This window comes from Sebastes fasciatus, chromosome 1 (genome assembly GCF_043250625.1).
Source record: "Sebastes fasciatus isolate fSebFas1 chromosome 1, fSebFas1.pri, whole genome shotgun sequence".
Taxonomy (NCBI): Eukaryota; Metazoa; Chordata; class Actinopteri; order Perciformes; family Sebastidae; genus Sebastes; species Sebastes fasciatus.
In genome coordinates this window covers 19,480,248-19,496,377 of record NC_133795.1, presented here as the reverse complement: position 1 = coordinate 19,496,377, position 16,130 = coordinate 19,480,248, and the positions used below count along the sequence as shown (strand labels likewise).

At 37.5% G+C, this 16,130-nt stretch overlaps 2 protein-coding genes across 3 annotated transcripts; one reads left to right on the top strand and one right to left on the bottom strand.

The window, feature by feature from the left end:
• Positions 1–1,454: 1,454 nt before the first annotated feature.
• rassf1 (Ras association domain family member 1) lies at positions 1,455–8,833 on the bottom strand. Of its 2 annotated transcripts, XM_074636387.1 has the most exons (7): positions 8,654–8,833; positions 6,867–7,330; positions 4,088–4,212; positions 2,805–2,909; positions 2,399–2,669; positions 2,194–2,309; positions 1,455–2,084 (listed from the first exon to the last, which is right to left on the bottom strand). In XM_074636387.1, exons 2-7 carry the CDS (start codon positions 7,156–7,158, stop codon positions 1,935–1,937), a joined length of 1,059 nt encoding a protein of 352 aa, XP_074492488.1. In that variant the 5' UTR covers positions 7,159–7,330; positions 8,654–8,833; the 3' UTR covers positions 1,455–1,934. The 2 variants fall into 2 exon arrangements, with proteins under 2 accessions (XP_074492488.1, XP_074492479.1); XM_074636378.1 differs by lacking the exon at positions 8,654–8,833 and having other exon boundaries at positions 6,867–7,371.
• Positions 8,834–13,621: 4,788 nt separating this feature from the next.
• On the top strand, positions 13,622–16,130 carry cyb561d2 (cytochrome b561 family, member D2). Its single transcript, XM_074636444.1, has 3 exons — positions 13,622–13,998; positions 14,105–14,142; positions 15,383–16,130. Exons 1-3 carry the CDS (start codon positions 13,866–13,868, stop codon positions 15,884–15,886), a joined length of 675 nt encoding a protein of 224 aa, XP_074492545.1. The 5' UTR covers positions 13,622–13,865; the 3' UTR covers positions 15,887–16,130.

Here is a 16,130-nt window from a genome sequence, read left to right as displayed (position 1 = left end):
TCCTAACTGACGTTAAGGGTAACTATAAAAATAAAGTGGCGTGACAAAGCGGAGTTGGGATGAGAATGTGTTGATGATTCAGGTGATTATACACTAATGTAAACATACTTATGAATATTATATTCCATGTCTGCTAAGAGATCTCCCTAAATCCTACACACTGTTCCTTTAATTCTTTATAGGTGAGAATCGTGTTATTTCAAAGTACACAAAGAAAATGTAGAGATCCAGGTTAAAGAATAAAATGATTTTGGATCTCTTTCAGCAAATTACATGATGGAACAAATTACTTAGTTGTTGTAAAATGTATTTCCACAGCACAGAATGAGAAACTAAAGCATAAATGTTGGCAGAATTAGTGTGTGAAGCATTCTTGCCAAAATGGTGTTTGTGGTGTAAATATGCTGCAAAAACTGGGACGAGTAGATTTACTGTCTAATTTTATTTGTACTTTTATCTACTGATTTGCTTTATTATTTTCAAAGGATGAGAAACAACCTTTTGTTTGCATTACAAAACTGTAATTTTAAATAATTTAAGCGCAGAATGCCTGATCTTACCAATTACTTCATTGTGTTTTAACTGGTTATTTACGTAAATAAATGGTTCAGTTCCTTCAGTTGTTTTATGTGTAAACAAAGCAGTTTGAACAAACGTTTTCAGAGTGAGCATACTAAATATACAGTTGATGGTGTTGATGTATGAGTATAATTTAATTATTTAGCTCCACAAGATGGAGACAAAGTACACATTTGCATTAAAGGCTGGTGAGTATTGAGATCACTTTATTTCCACATTTTTTACATGCATATTATTGTTTCCTGCACAGTTTCACCAATACTTTACCTTTCTTAAGCGTCTGGTAGTAAATGGATATCTGGGATCGAATCATATGTGAATGTGCCTCTTGATAAGTTGCTTCATTTAACAATTGTTCATTTAATTATCTCAGAAATCAGATACACAAGTAAAATGATTCAGCACAAAAGATGCTGTCTGTTATTTTGTGTTACTGAAGCATCTTCATTTAATTTCAGATGTTGTGAATACAGATTGTTACTAAATAAAATACTCCTTCTTTCTGTACTTAACTCATTCTTTCATTTTCTGTTTGTTGCCATTGCTAAAGGGTGATAGTCCAAGTCTCAGCAGAAACAGAGGCTTTTATACACAGGGCATATTAGGCATCTTCTATGTTAGCCAACCTTTCTGTTACTTCGACCAAACACTTTACACTACAGATATTTCGCTGTTAAACAGTGGAGTCTGTTACAACAGCATATTAATGCCCATGGAGATTTTCAATGAGATGTTCAACTGTAACATATTGTCCACATTTTATCCAAATAGTGTACTTCAGCTTTGGCTCATCAAGCTAGAATGTGGACTACTGGTCTAACACACAGTCTATCAAACTTAATACTTCATGTATAATTTAAACAATGACATCAAAATGATTTATCATCATCAGTTTATTAGATAGTTAAAATGTAAACACAGTGTTTCACATTGTAACATTGTACATTTCACAGGTTCAGTAAAGTGCCAAAATGTTTAAAAACAGCGTCACAGAATATATAAATGAAACTAAATATCACATGATAAATGACCGGAAAGACTAAAATTGTGTTTTTTAATACCACTATAAATAATCCAGTCAAGCAGCATGGTCTTTCAGGAAAGAACTGCATCCAATTAAATCCAAGATATTCTATTATTTCCCCCCATTCAGTTCACAACATTAGCAGGGCCTAAGCCTTTAAGTAGTTCACATTAAATATAACAGCAGCTCCATCAACAACATTTATTCAAAACAATGCCATTGTCTGAGCTCTTTTCTTCCCTTTTTATATTGCTAATCAACAATACTATTTGAAAGTGGCACAACGTTCTTCCTCATTTTTAAATATGAAGATCAATTGAATCGCTCCAAGTCAACCAGGAGTGGTGATCCTCGCCATGGCCTGCTTCATCGTGTCTCTAGTGAGAGAGTAGCGCCTCACAATCTGACGCACATGCTCTTCTTCCTCCCGCTTCAGGATTCGCAGAAAGTTGCACAGCTCAGGGAAACTAAATGCATCCCACTGTGGAGGAGAGAGACTTCACATTAGAATCTGTTCTAATCAGACTCTATCAGCGAATATTGACACATTTATAATATGAATTGATGCTCAGAGCCAAATGGAAACTTACATTTACTTCCCCCGTCTCATTCTCTTTCAACACCAGACTCAAGGCTTTTTCACTGGGGCCAGCACACAAGCGCAGGTGGAGAGGGCGCTCATCATCAGGCAGTTTACGCATGTACACTATAGAGGAAATACAACTCAGCACTTACAACTTAATACTTGCTTCTGTTTTGTTTTACAGTAACTGCATATTATTGAGGGTCTCCTACCTTGACTATGTCTCTCAGCGCGTTCAAAAAGGGCAAACTTGGCCGGGTTGTCCACCACGGTGAACTTGTTGAGCAACGCCTCGATGACTTCTCGCACCCGCGTTTGGGAGCTCAAATGCAGGTGCTTGGCAGCGTCTTTAGGGAGGTAGAAAGATGTCCGGCGTTTCATCCGCCTGCCCTGCTGATCTTCCTCCTGAGGGGGAGGCAGGGAGATGGGGCGGACTAACTGAAAGTGGACCTTGATGAAACCAGTGTAGGACCCGTCTTTATTCTGCAAGTTAGACAGATAGACTGTAAGAATGGGAGTGAAATGGTATGAAAACTATTCAATACTAATATTAAAATGCTGCTCAAGTACACATTTGTGCATGAATGCAGAGGAAACAAGTGTTCATTAGTCACTCACGACCACCATGTAGAGATTGCTGTTGATCTGTGCATTATACTCCTTAACCTTCTGTTGAATCTCACTAACAGTCAACTCCTGTTTACCCCAGTCGATCTGTTCATCCTAAAAAGAAAAGAGCAGGATCAGTACAGCAAATATAATGTCAGCAGAAAGCTTGTCCTCACTAGTGAGTAGAAAGCGAAAGAGAACAGATGCATAGAAATAAAAGTAAAACTGATTCAAGCTTTCTGTCTGTGGTTAGAAAATACAGATATATGTACAGTAGATAGTTAAGCAGAAAGTGAAAACAGCTTTGTGCCTATAGGACTGAGCCTCACCGCTGATCTTCTGACCTAGTGAAAGAAAGACGTATGTGCAATAAAATACAGCTCCAGCTCTGAGCTACTGTCCTCCAGGCTGCAAAATGTGTCACTTGCTGTGCTTCCCCGGGTCATCTCCGAGGTTCAGGTGAACTTTATTAGATTTTTGTCATCGTCAAAATTTATAAAACTGATTTCTGGAGTTGTGTATCAGAATTTTCTCAGCGTTCCTACGTCTCTCTCTCTTTCATCTGGAGAGATGTTATTCTGCTAACAGCTCTTTTGAAATCAGCATTTCCATTTGCTCCTCCCCGGAGATAAAACATCACAAAGCTGTCTGAAGGGCCGGCCCACTCCCAGAAGGAGATCTGCTCAGATTATCCTAAAATAATAAAACTTTCACCCAAGATTTATGTGTACAATATTAACATTAAAATGTAGTTTCCTATCATATATAATTCACCATATCACAACTCCACCAACAGCTTTATTTTTTGAGAAATTCACTATTTTGCCACAACTTCATTTTGCGTTTTAACATAGTCTAGTTGGGCAGACATTTAGGGCTTCACAAATCATGATGAATCAACTTTTCTGTTTTTTGCTGAATGTCCCATTGGATATAGATTTCATATTAATATGGTCTGAGCGAGCTGATAAACGGTGAACCGATCCTTTAATTATCTGATAACTTGTGCTGGTCCTAGATGTTTCTGTGTGGTTCTGAAATAAAGGCAGCTGTTTTATGGTGAAGTTTGTTAAGTCACCCCCGCCCCTCAGTATAGATGCATTGACGCTGAGGAGGTAATAAAACCAGCATCCTCTGGGACATATGGCACACTGATACTCAGTGGACAGCAGTGGACAATCTGGTAGTATCCATCTGCTTTGACTTATACTCACCTAAAACAATCCAATGAAGACTGCTTTCTATTCAAATGTACTATTGATAAAATATGCCATTGTAGCTTTGTTCCTCACCACATTTGTGTCTGTCTCGAGGGAGTCGACAGAGAAATCGTCCTCGTCTGTTAACAAACTTCCGTCTGTGCTGCAGTCCAGCTGGATGAATGGTCGGCAGCGGTAGTGACAAGTGTAACTGCAGTCTGAGAGAGAGAGAGAGACAGAGAGAGAGAGACAGAGAGAGAGAGAGAGAGAGAGAGAGAGAGAGACAGAGAGAGAGAGAGAGACAGAGAGAGACAGAGAGAGACAGAGAGAGAGAGAGTTAGTTAGTTATGCTTTGGCTAGCGGTCAGCGCTAGTTGTGTAGAGCCCTCTGGTGTGGACTTTGTTCGGTAATCTGTCCCCGTGCTGAAAAACATCACCCAAAACACACTAACTAGATGCATTATCTATGTTAAAGGTCCCGTATGGTTAATGGTAAATGGACTTGCATTTATAAAGCGTAGTTCTAGTCTTCCGACCACTCAAAGTGCTTTACACTACATGTCAGCATTCACCCATTCACACACACATTCATACACCGATGGTAGAGGCTGCCGTGCAAGGTGCCAAACTGCCCATCAGGATCTAATCTAAATACTCATTCACACACCGATAACACAGCCTTCAAGAGTAATTTGGGGTTCAGTATCTTTGCTACTTCGACATGTGGTCTTGAGGGCCCAGGGATCGAACCACCGACCTTCTGGTTGATGGGCGACCCGCTCGACCTCTGAGCCACAGCCGCCACTTTATGCTCATTTTCAGGTTCATACTTGTATTCTGTGTTTCTAATATAACTTGTGTAATGTTGTAATGTTAGAAAAAACTTTATTTTCCTCACACCGTCTGCCTGAATATGCCTGTATTTACCCCTCTGACTGAAACGCTTCATTTTAGTTCATTTCAACAGAATTGCAACGGAATTGTATTGCTAGGCAACAGCTTAGGTCCATCTTTACTTCCTTTCGACAGCTGTTGTCATAAACAAACCGGAAATAAACACATTTAGAATGCTTACGTTATTGTGAAATAGTCTCTATACAGTATATATACTGTATATTGTGTATTTGTGACGTCACAAATGTACAGACAGCTTGTTTCAAAAGCACAGTTTCTGAAGACGGGCTGTGTGTATTTCTGCATGGATTGAGCGTTTCTATACGTTCACAGTATTTATACAGCTTTATATTAAAAAACTCACTTTTTAATATGGTACCTTTAAATGCCAAAATGTTTGTATTTCCAAAATAAAACTTTGCTCATGTTTGATATTTAATGGGACGTTAATTATAGGCCGTTATCACTGTTTGTTTCTAAGTGCTACAGCAGTTCATGTCTTTGTTGAACTGGGACAGAAATGCCTGAAGTCAAATTATATAGACAAATTATATAACTATATTCCCAGGAACTATCTGCACTAACATGAAGCTTGCCAGAGCTTCCTACAGATTAGGACAAACTGTGATAAAGTTTCTCATGACTGGAAAAATAACGCGAACATCCTGCATTCTTGTGATAATGGAAAGTTAAGACTATAAGCTTTGGACAGACACAACTTAGTTATTATGGGGTTACAGAGCTTTAATTTGAGGGCATCTCAAGCCCTCAATAAGCCTAAAGGTTTTTATCTTCATACCAGTGTTTTTTACGGACCTTGAGTAAGCAACCATAATGGTTCACAATGTCTGTAATTAAGCACATAATGAACATGAACATGATGATTCAAGGCAGCCTAATGTACTGTACGTCATTGTGTCTCACGCAGTAAAGATCTCTTTGGTTGCAAAATAACATACTCATCATGTACACACCAAACATAAAGGACAAGGCTGTTGTGTTTCTATATTTTTCTTATTGCCAAAATCAAATATCCGTTAGTTAATACTTTCCAACCTGTCTGTGGCTCTCAGCGCCAACGCCCATATTTTTTAAATATGGCTCAATAATTTGCTAAACAGCTGGGCACTGTAATTTTTAGCAAATGTTACAAACAGGAGTAAATGGTGAGTTTCTTGGGGGACGATTTTCAGCCGTGGATTAATACACATTTGGTGCAGCAGAAGGGCTGGACTCAGTAACTAACCACAGTTACAGCTCAGTAACATTTTGGCTCACTGATGTGCTTTTAATAGTGCTGTGATTCAACAGTTATCAGGCCATTAAATAGGTGTTATCGGTCACAAAAAACGACCATAGATGTGGGTCAGTAGGGACCTACTATGCCTACTACAGAGTAAAAGTGAAAGTGAAACTTAAAAGCAACACGTTCTGACACATTGTAAAAATTAATTAAAACATGTTTCATTCATTTGAACAGAAAACAAAAAGGCTTCTTTCGGTTAAGGCAACGACACTTGGTTAAGTTAAGGGGGACAACATTGTGTTTTGGCTTAAAATAACACAAACAAGAGAGATATAACATAACGCTTGTGAACATAAAGACAACTACACTTTGTTGGTTTCACACAGGATGTGACCCCGGTCTCCTGGGAGTCCCATATGGAGGTTCACACTGTCTTTACTACAGCGCCTGACTTCCGCTTCTGCTCCTGTCATGATTACTACGGTCTCTGTCGTCTTCTTTTATAACTTTCTTTCAGTGATCTACCATGTGAGTAGATGATAAAACCTACTAATGGGTGTAGTAGGCCCCTATTGACCCACATCTATTGGGCTTATAGCAACCGATAAGGCCTATTTAATAGCCTGATAACAGTCTAATCGGCTGAGCTTTTGTACAACAACAGAGGTCTATGGCACAGAGGAAAAACATTGAATATTACCAAACTAGTTCACACGTATGAGGTCGTACTCACTGGCGCAGCGTAAACTTTGCTTGTAAAGACCCCAGATGAATTCTCCACACAGGTCGCACCAGGTGAGATGGGTGTGACTGTAGGGCTGGAAGTCATGACCCACTCCGGCGTCTCCTGTCTGACACCGAGGCGCCTCGATGCTGACGCTGTCTCCGAGCAGACGGACGACATGGAAGTGGCTCTGCTGACCCGGGTTGACAGGTGGCTGGGCAGTGCGGGCCGCAGGAGCAGCCAGCTCAATGGGATCATTCACACTGAGGTCCTTCAGCTCAATCAGCTCACATTTAGACATCCTGTCCCTGACGCAGACTCTGACATGTCAAGTGAGCACTGGCTGTCCATGAGCTAGTGTGGGTGTACATCCAGACAGCATTAGTATGTGCACCTTCGCATCCTTAATGAGGATGTTGTGGATGTTGGGCAAAAAGCACAGGGTCAGGTCCAGATCAGTGTGTTGTTCAGAGCTGTAAAACAGATTAAAATCATGCACAATACAATTAATACATGTATGGTATTACAGTTTAACGTATAAATAATCTGACATATTTAAATCAGTTTCAATTCAGGCAATAACATAAAATCAATGTCTATGCTGTATTACAGTATGTGCTTCACAAATGGAAAAACAAGAGATTAACCTTTGTTCTCTGATGCCAGGATCCATATAAAATGTGGGACACGATGACTGCTATAATCCTTTGCAATCCCGGGACAACTCATACTGTTTATTCTGTGCGTGACACTGAAAATGAACTGTGTAAAAGTGGGCCAGTGCCATTTCATTCATTAAATCCATCATTTCAGAAATAACTGTCAACACAATGGTGGTAAAAAGCCTACAGCTGAACGTACATAATGTTATGTATACATGTATATAGGTGCTGAGTGTGTGACACATAGTGGTGGAATGTGGACCACTGTGTTTCAAGAGGAGAAATATTCTACATTTCCTCTGCTGTTTATTATACAGCTGCAGTAAATTAAGATTATAGCCTGCAAAGAAAACATAAAATAATGTTATAGAATATGAATCATTGTTGTAGGAACTACGCAGGCTATAATTACCTTCATCCACTATAACATTAAAAATACTACATCAAAATCAATTCATATAATTAATAAAAGATATGGTAATATAACACTGACAGGAGACATTCTGCTGCATCAAGAGTAGCCTACTTAGTTGTGAGATTTTAAGTACACTTAACTGATACTTGTGTGCTTTTACTTGAGGAAGACTAACTTTTACTTGTAGAGGAGTGGTGCTGCTACTTTCATAAATACTTATTCCACCACGTGTGCAGGAATTGCAAACACACTGTATGACTGAAACCATTCCTGTGGAGTGTCACTGAGAGGAAATCAGTGTAAAATGCTCACAGGTGCATCAGAAACTTTTTGTTTCATGAGTTTGGAGCTGCATTGTGACTTGAATAAGAACAAGCCTGGTCTCTGTCTGCCAAGTGGGTCAGCACACAGAGCAATTATCCACAGCGGGGCAACAAGAGAGAGAGAGAGAGAGAGAGAGAGAGCACATAGCTGGGACCAGCCATGCATATTCTCATGCTTAATATGTCATACGTGCACTTCCCTTGTGCAACTATAAGCATACATGGTTCGATCTATAAAGTTTCTTTATTCTTCATTTGTTGCAAAGAGCAGAACAGACAGTCTGTGTCAGGACAGCCTGGTTTAATCCTTCCTGTCCCCAAACGGGACGACAAAAACTCAGAAAAAAACCCCCAGAACAAATGTTCTGATTTATTTTAGTTAGAAAATTACCTTACCTTGTTTAATGCATCATCGCAGAGGAGATTTGGTGTTCGTTTGTGGTGTGTCTGTATTAACACCGAGCCGTCCCTCGTCCGTCGCACGCACTTCAGTTTGCGCATGCACATAGTGAGCGAGGGATTACCGTCTAATCCCGAGCAGAGCAGCATGTGGATCTATTAAACCCTCTTCATCATCATCATCATCATCATCCTCCTGAGGGGAGGAACCACAGCAATGACCCTCTCTGCTCTCTCACCCTGCACTAATACTGGATTAAATCTACAGCAGGGGTCAATACAAAGATTAACATGCACTCCAGACATTGTAGTATTTTTTAATATATATATATATATATAATTACAATATAATATCATATACTATAATATATCATAATAATTATATATATTTATATAATATATAATTGTAGTATTTTTGGTAAAACTTTCTAATAATAAGGCACCCTTTATAAAGTATTTATAAATTGTGACTAATAGCTTTTATTAATGGTTAATAAATAAGGTTCGAATGCTTTGAAGATCATTAATAAAAACAACTTCTGATTATTAGAACATATTTGTTATGCATTACAATTATTTACAAATGTATTATTGTGTTATTAAATAGAAACGACCTTCCCAACCTGGCAACGATTGCTCTTATTGCTAGTTAGTAAATTGTTCATTAACCGTTAATAAAGCCATTAGATACAATTTATAAACCCATGATAAAGGGATTAGAAAGTGGCACTTTTTGTATATATATAATTATAATATAATATATAATAATAATATATAATTATAATATAATTATATAATATATAATTGTAGTATTTTTAGTAAAACTTTCTAATAAGGCACCCTTCATAAATTATCTATAAATTGTGACTAATAGCTTTTATTAATGGTTAATAAATAATGGTTTAAAGATCATTGATAACCCATGAATAAAAACAACTTCTGTTTTATTAACATGTATAACTGCAGACTTTAGGGTTTATTAGAACATATTTGTTTATGTATTACAATTATTTACAAATGTATTACATAACATTACATAAATGCTAAAATACCTAAATATATTATAATAATGTAAAAATAATGATATATTTTTAAATTATTTTTATTTTAAATTATAATTATTTTTACATTTGAAGTAAGACAAACTTCCCTTGTGGACAATAAAGTTAAAGTTAAAATTGTTCGTTTGGTGGTACATCGGAAGACTTCATTATTTTATAGCCTACCTAAAGTAAAAATCACTGTAAAGTCTGTAAAATGTTAGACCTTTGTCAAGAAGGGTTTTGATGTAGTCCGTATAATGTGCTTTCATGTCCTAATGAATGACACGATTGATCAATCTGAAACAGAGGGAGTCACTTTTCTCAAATGATGGATATTTCAGTTTGGAATGAATAGTCTGTTTAATGTTTAATTAAGGGCCATTTGGAAATGACCCAATGAGGAAAAAGCCTCCAGGCTTAAATATGGAGGCAGATGAAGAAGGGATCTTCTTATCCCTCTCAAGCCAGACATGTATGTGTGAATTCCACGAGGTTTAGTCGAGTATTACTCTTTTATTTTCTTCACTGAGTTCATTCAGTCTTTGTAGAGAGAAAAGCAAGATCCCACTGTGACAGAGAGGGAATGTAGAATACAGTAGAGGTGTGTCTCTTTCTCTACTACGACTGCTAATAAAATGTACTTGTGAAGTCAATGTGCCCTGCACCAGTTTTTGTGTCTGCCACTGTCAAAGCCTTTTTGAAAACAAAAACATGTTTAAAAGCAGTGCTGGAAAGTAACCACAGTAGGTACATCAGCAAAGTACTCAAGTACTATACTTAAGTACAATTTTTCACTAATGAAACATAGTTATGAATATTATATTCCATTTCTGCAAATACATCCCCTGAAATGTTAAACAATATTCCTCTTTGGAAAATTTTGAATGAAAGACTTATTTGTAATGAAGTCTTTTTATACTGTCATGTGGTATTGTTACTTTAAATTCACTAATGATTTGTCCAGCACTGTTTAAAACAATAGAGTAAAAACTGGATGTATAACGATCCGAGTCTCATAACAACTGGAGTTCACAATATGGGAGTTAGGAGTTATTATAGCCTACTACTTATGATTTTGGTGTTACATTTAATGCCACCATCTGGACAACATAAGTGCCTGAGTTATGAGTATGGGTCATAACATGAACCCACATGGCATGTCTTGCTCTTCTGGAAAAAATAAACAATGATCAAGCACACAATGTGCAAAAAACATAGCAGCTTTGTCAGTCTATAATTAGACTTCATCTGTATAATATTTAAGCATGAAGAGACCATATGGTGCTGTAGTTAGTGGGCATAACCATGTGTCTAAGACAGACAGAGAAAAACAGAGAGCGGGATGTCCTGAATGAGCATGTTGTTGTCTTCATGCTCTGTCTGCACAGTGTGTGGAGGCCCTGCAGAGTCACAAGCTCAAGGGGGAGTAATTGGAGCACAATAACATACGAACAGCTGACCAGTGAGTGTCCACTAACTGGTGGATGAGGAATGGGTGGTATTAGTCCGAGACATCACATCCTTAACCAACAATATGCACCCAAACTGGTTTTACACTAACTACTACTTTTATAGCCGTTTGACTCATGCACGGGTTTGTGATTTTTAGAGTTAACCATTTGAATGACATACCAACTAATGGGTACAACTATAAAAACAGCTCTGTGTCTGCAGATTTGGGCCTGATGAATCCTATTTCTAGGAGGAATCCAAGTCTGTTAGGGTGTGCTAAATTAACCAGAGAAGATTTCAGGGCATCCTTATTTCAGAATAAAAGTGTAAAAAAGTTTGGAAAGAGCTAAATATTTATTTGTATTTAAAGAGATATGATATGGACTCACTGCTACAACTCTTCTCCTCCTACAACACAAATCTGAATAATATTTGTTGGGCTGAGAGATTGACAGTAAAGTCATTATCTAGATGGTTTGGTCTCGTACTCACGTTTTGAATCTGAAAGTGCCACCTCAGTGTCATTAACACTAAGAGCCTGATAGACCTGTGTTTTAGGGGGAGATAGCAGGTCAAGGTCAAGTTGTTGCAGCAATTTTTGGGTTGATACCATTTGTTACACAGATTTGGTGCTAAATTTAACTATTTTTAACACTCAAGAGTTGCTAAAAATTATCAATTATCCCTCCAAAATACCACATTAAGACACCAAGACCTCAAGGAACACCTGTGTTCCTGTGTAACTGTGTGATTTGGTATCAAAAACTTTAGACATTTCGAGATTTCTGCAAGATTCGATGGCGAGCACTTCTGTTCTGGAAACTGCTAAGAAACCATCTTTTTGTCAATATAGCTAAACCATCCATCCTCTGAATGCTCTAGGTCTCTAGTTTGTGGTTGTTAAGTTTCATGAGGCTGTGATTCTCCTAGAGGTCACCACAGGTCATTTTATACAGTCATGTCAATTTTCAGCTTTAGGTTTGATTCATAATGTTAATTATTTCTAATACCAAATATTGATACTGTGAAGCATGATAATATATATGATCATGTATATACTAGAATACTGGAGAGTGGTAAATGCCTCCATTCCTGACTGTATGTCCAAAGTGAAATGCTGCACATCTGTAGGCACTAGAGGGAGCCAATGATTTACTTGTGGGTACCCATAGAACCCATCTTTAATCACATATCTTGAGGTCAGAGGTCAACTGGACCCATTTGAAACTTGCCACGCCAGTTTTCCCTCACCAAAATGTGGCCTAACTTTGGAACGTTATTTACTGTCCTTCTGCTGTCGTGTACTGTTTAGCTGTAAAATGAGAAGGTTTGAGACCCGGCAGCCATGTTGAGATCACTTGAAGAAATACAAAGCACCGCCCACCAGCCGGAGCACAGCCAATAGGAACGCTCAATAAGAACGCTCTCTCTGAAAGGACCTGTGATTGGCCCTAGTCTCCCTTCTAGATTGTTTAAAGCCTGAAAACAGAGCCATGAGGAGGTGCAGTAGTCTAGTTTTCTCTCAGAGCACTTGAATTACAATATGCTGAAAGGTTATTATGGATCTTTTGCCCAGTGATGCAAAATATACTGCCAACTGCCACTTTAATATCTACAAGCCAAATGCTGACTACACAATCATCCAGACTTCTCTCAAAAGGACATTGTTTATGTTCTTGTCATGGACAATAACAAAGATGACTTTCTGGTGAATAACATTCTCATTCTTGTAAAATTTTATTTGCACAAATCCAAGTATATAAAAGTGAAACCTATAGGTTTAATGTGTTTCATTCTGAGTTTCTTTCTTACATAAAAGCCCTTAAAGTCATGAAAAACAAAAATGCTTTGAATCTCCTTAGCATAATAGAAGAATGTGAATTACAGGTACAGCCCTAGCCCTTAATTTAATTTATTATTATTTTCATGTATAATTTTACATATTTTATCTGTTCTTGTTCTGTATGCACATTGTCATTTTACTCGAATGCAATGATCTATGAGCCATGTTGTTTGTAAATCTGAATTTGTTCAATAAAAAAAATTAAATAAAAAAAAAATTTTAAATAAAAAAAAAAAAAACAGTCAAAATTTAATTTAACAAAAATGCTTTGAAACTTCTTAGCATAATAGAAGAATATAAATTACAGGTATACAGCCCTAGCCCTTAATTTAATTTATTATTATTTTCATGTATTATTTTACATATTTTATCTGTTCTTGTTCTGTATGCACCTTGTCATTTTACTCGAATGCAATGATCTATGAGCCATGTTGTTTGTAAATCTGAATTTGTTCAATAAAAAAATATATCTTTTAAAATACAATCTTTTTTAAAAAAATAAATAAAAAACAGTAAAAATGTAATTTAATTTAATTAAACAGTCAGCAGATGGCAAAAATGGCCTACTTGCTGTCTGTGACGTCACTCACAAACCTTTATTCTGAAAATAACTAACCGGAAGTTGTATTTTTCTTTCTATCCGGTGAAAATAGGGACGTGGACTTCATTCACAGATACAAAGTTATATATTGATGACTCGTAAAGTTACCGCCGTGTGACAGACAGTTCTCTGGTAATGTAGGCTTCTGTTATTAAAGGCCTGTCCTCTAGTTTTAACAGCAACGAGGAGGTAACAGCTTCACTTCCGCTTCTGTTTGTTTGGCTGAAACTGAGAGTTCACTTCAGGTGACATTAAGTCCTCATCTCTAACATGGTTTACAACAAAGAGACTGAGTCCGAGCCTCGGATCTACATTTATACCAGAATAGCTTCTGCAGTTCTGACTCACTTTCTCTGTCTGGGCTTCACTGTGTTCATCGCTGTTCTGTCTCGACCAGGAACAAGTGAGTGTTGTTTGTTCCTCACAGACATACACACATAGTAGTCCATCACAACATGCTGTAACAGGCTACTTGTTTGTTCATTTGATTTCTGTTTGTTTTATTTTAGGTTTGTTTTCCTGGCATCCTTTCCTCATGACACTAGCTGTAAGTTGAAAGCTTTCATAATAAATATTTTTTTCAGCTGTAAACACATTAAATAAGTTAATTCAAACCCTCAGATTTTCATTGTTAGAGCTGTATATAAATATAAAAATAATAGATGACAATTTTGTGAACTGATGAATTTTTTTTTTTTTTTAAAACAATATATTTATTGAGTTTTTCCCCTTTTTTCCCCACAAACTATAGAACACAATCAATACAGACAGCAATACACATTGATCCCCCCTCTGATGTAAGATAATTGCATGAATAAACGTAGCATATATGATAACAAAATAACAGTAGGCACAATTGTGACGAATACAAGTCAAGAAAATAAAAAAAAAAATTAATTAAAAAAAAAGGAGAAAGTAAAAAAATAATAGAAAAGGAAGAAAGAATATATATATTCATATATACATACACATACATATATTATTTATATATATATATATATATACACATATGCTGTAAATAAGTAAAAACAAATAAAGAGAGAGAATGAACTGATGAATTATTTAAGGTATTTACAATTAGGGATGCACTGATACCGATACCGGGGATCGGATATCGGGCCGATACTGACTCAAATAGCTGGATTGGATATCAGTGACAATGGGGCCGATCCATTAAATTCAATTCTATGTTTATATACTATATACATAATTTACTGGAATTTTTATTCCTGTTTAAGTTTTGACCAATTTTTTGCTGCATTAAAATGTTTACACTTGAAGTGTGATTCCTGTTAATTTTAATATACATATTATACAATAATTAGATAATTAATAGAATTATTTTAATAATAAATAACAATTCAGTAAATGTATATCTACGTATTTATTTGTCACAGTTCGGAAAGCGATGTTTAAATCAAGTCAGATGTTGCCTTACATATTAAAGAATGATCCCAGTGACTTCCACACAGTGAGGCATACAGCTTATTAATTTAACACTGGTATCGGATCGGTACTCGGTATCGGACGATACCCAAAGCCCGGGTATCACTATCAGTATCGGGACTGAAAAAGTTGGAATCGATGCATCCACATTTTCAATAAAAAAAATGCAAAAAAATCACTGGTTCCAACTTCTCAAACGTGCAATTTGAATATGTCAATTTGGACTTTGGCAAATTGTGATGGACATTGTATATTTTATTGACCAAAAGATGAATCAACAGTGACAATAATGACAACGAGTAGCAGCCCCATTTATTATTTTTTTCCCCCTCTCCCACTAGTTCTCCTTCTTCATGACAGAAGCCATACTCCTGTTCTCCCCCCATGGTTCCCCGATCAGGAGGTTCCCACACAAGACAAAAGGTCGTGTTCACTGGATCCTGCAGTCCCTCTGTGTGTCCTGTGCAGTCCTGGGCCTGACAGCCATCTTTTACAACAAGCACCTGAACGGTAAACCGCACTTCACCTCGTGGCACGGTCTGCTGGGCCTGCTCACGGTGTGCGTGGTGGTGCTGCAGTCTTTGGCAGCTGTGCCTCTCATCTACCACTCTCTGGCCAAAGGCTGGTCCTTGGCCAAACTCAAACGCTACCACGCGGCGTCCGGACTCGTCACATACTTGCTGGCCAGCGGCACCCTGCTCCTCGGCATCAGCTCTGCCTGGTTTACTGCAGCTGTCGGGGAATTCACCTGGTACCTGTCAGCGCTCTGCACTGCTCTCAGCGCCCTCGTCATAATGAGCCAAGTCACCAGTGCGTACACGGCTAAGAAACGGCTGCAGTCCTGAGTTGACGGAAGACACGGTATTGACACTTTAATGAAACACTCACTGAATATTTATGCGATGTTTGCCTCAGAGATTTCATTAATCACATGCAATCGGTTGGATTTGCATGAAAGTCAAAAAGAAACAGCATCTGCACGCCTCTTTGAAGGTCTTATCATATCATGAAGTGCCAAATGTGGATAAGGAAATTAATTTCTGTTCTTGCCTTTTTTTCTTACATGGTATACACAGGACCATTGAGGAC

Excerpts from the sequence above, each read along its gene's own strand:
- rassf1 (XM_074636387.1), bottom strand. The coding sequence starts at position 7,158 with ATGTCTAAATGTGAGCTGATTGAGCTGAAGGACCTCAGTGTGAATGAT. Across the intron at positions 2,310-2,398 it reads CGCTGAGAGACATAGTCAAG|TGTACATGCGTAAACTGCCT; the intron begins GTAGGAGACCCT and ends TTTCCTCTATAG. Across the intron at positions 2,085-2,193 it reads ATGAGACGGGGGAAGTAAAT|TGGGATGCATTTAGTTTCCC; the intron begins GTAAGTTTCCAT and ends TCTCCTCCACAG.
- cyb561d2 (XM_074636444.1), top strand. The coding sequence starts at position 13,866 with ATGGTTTACAACAAAGAGACTGAGTCCGAGCCTCGGATCTACATTTAT. Across the intron at positions 13,999-14,104 it reads TCTGTCTCGACCAGGAACAA|GTTTGTTTTCCTGGCATCCT; the intron begins GTGAGTGTTGTT and ends GTTTTATTTTAG. Across the intron at positions 14,143-15,382 it reads CTTTCCTCATGACACTAGCT|TTCTCCTTCTTCATGACAGA; the intron begins GTAAGTTGAAAG and ends CTCTCCCACTAG.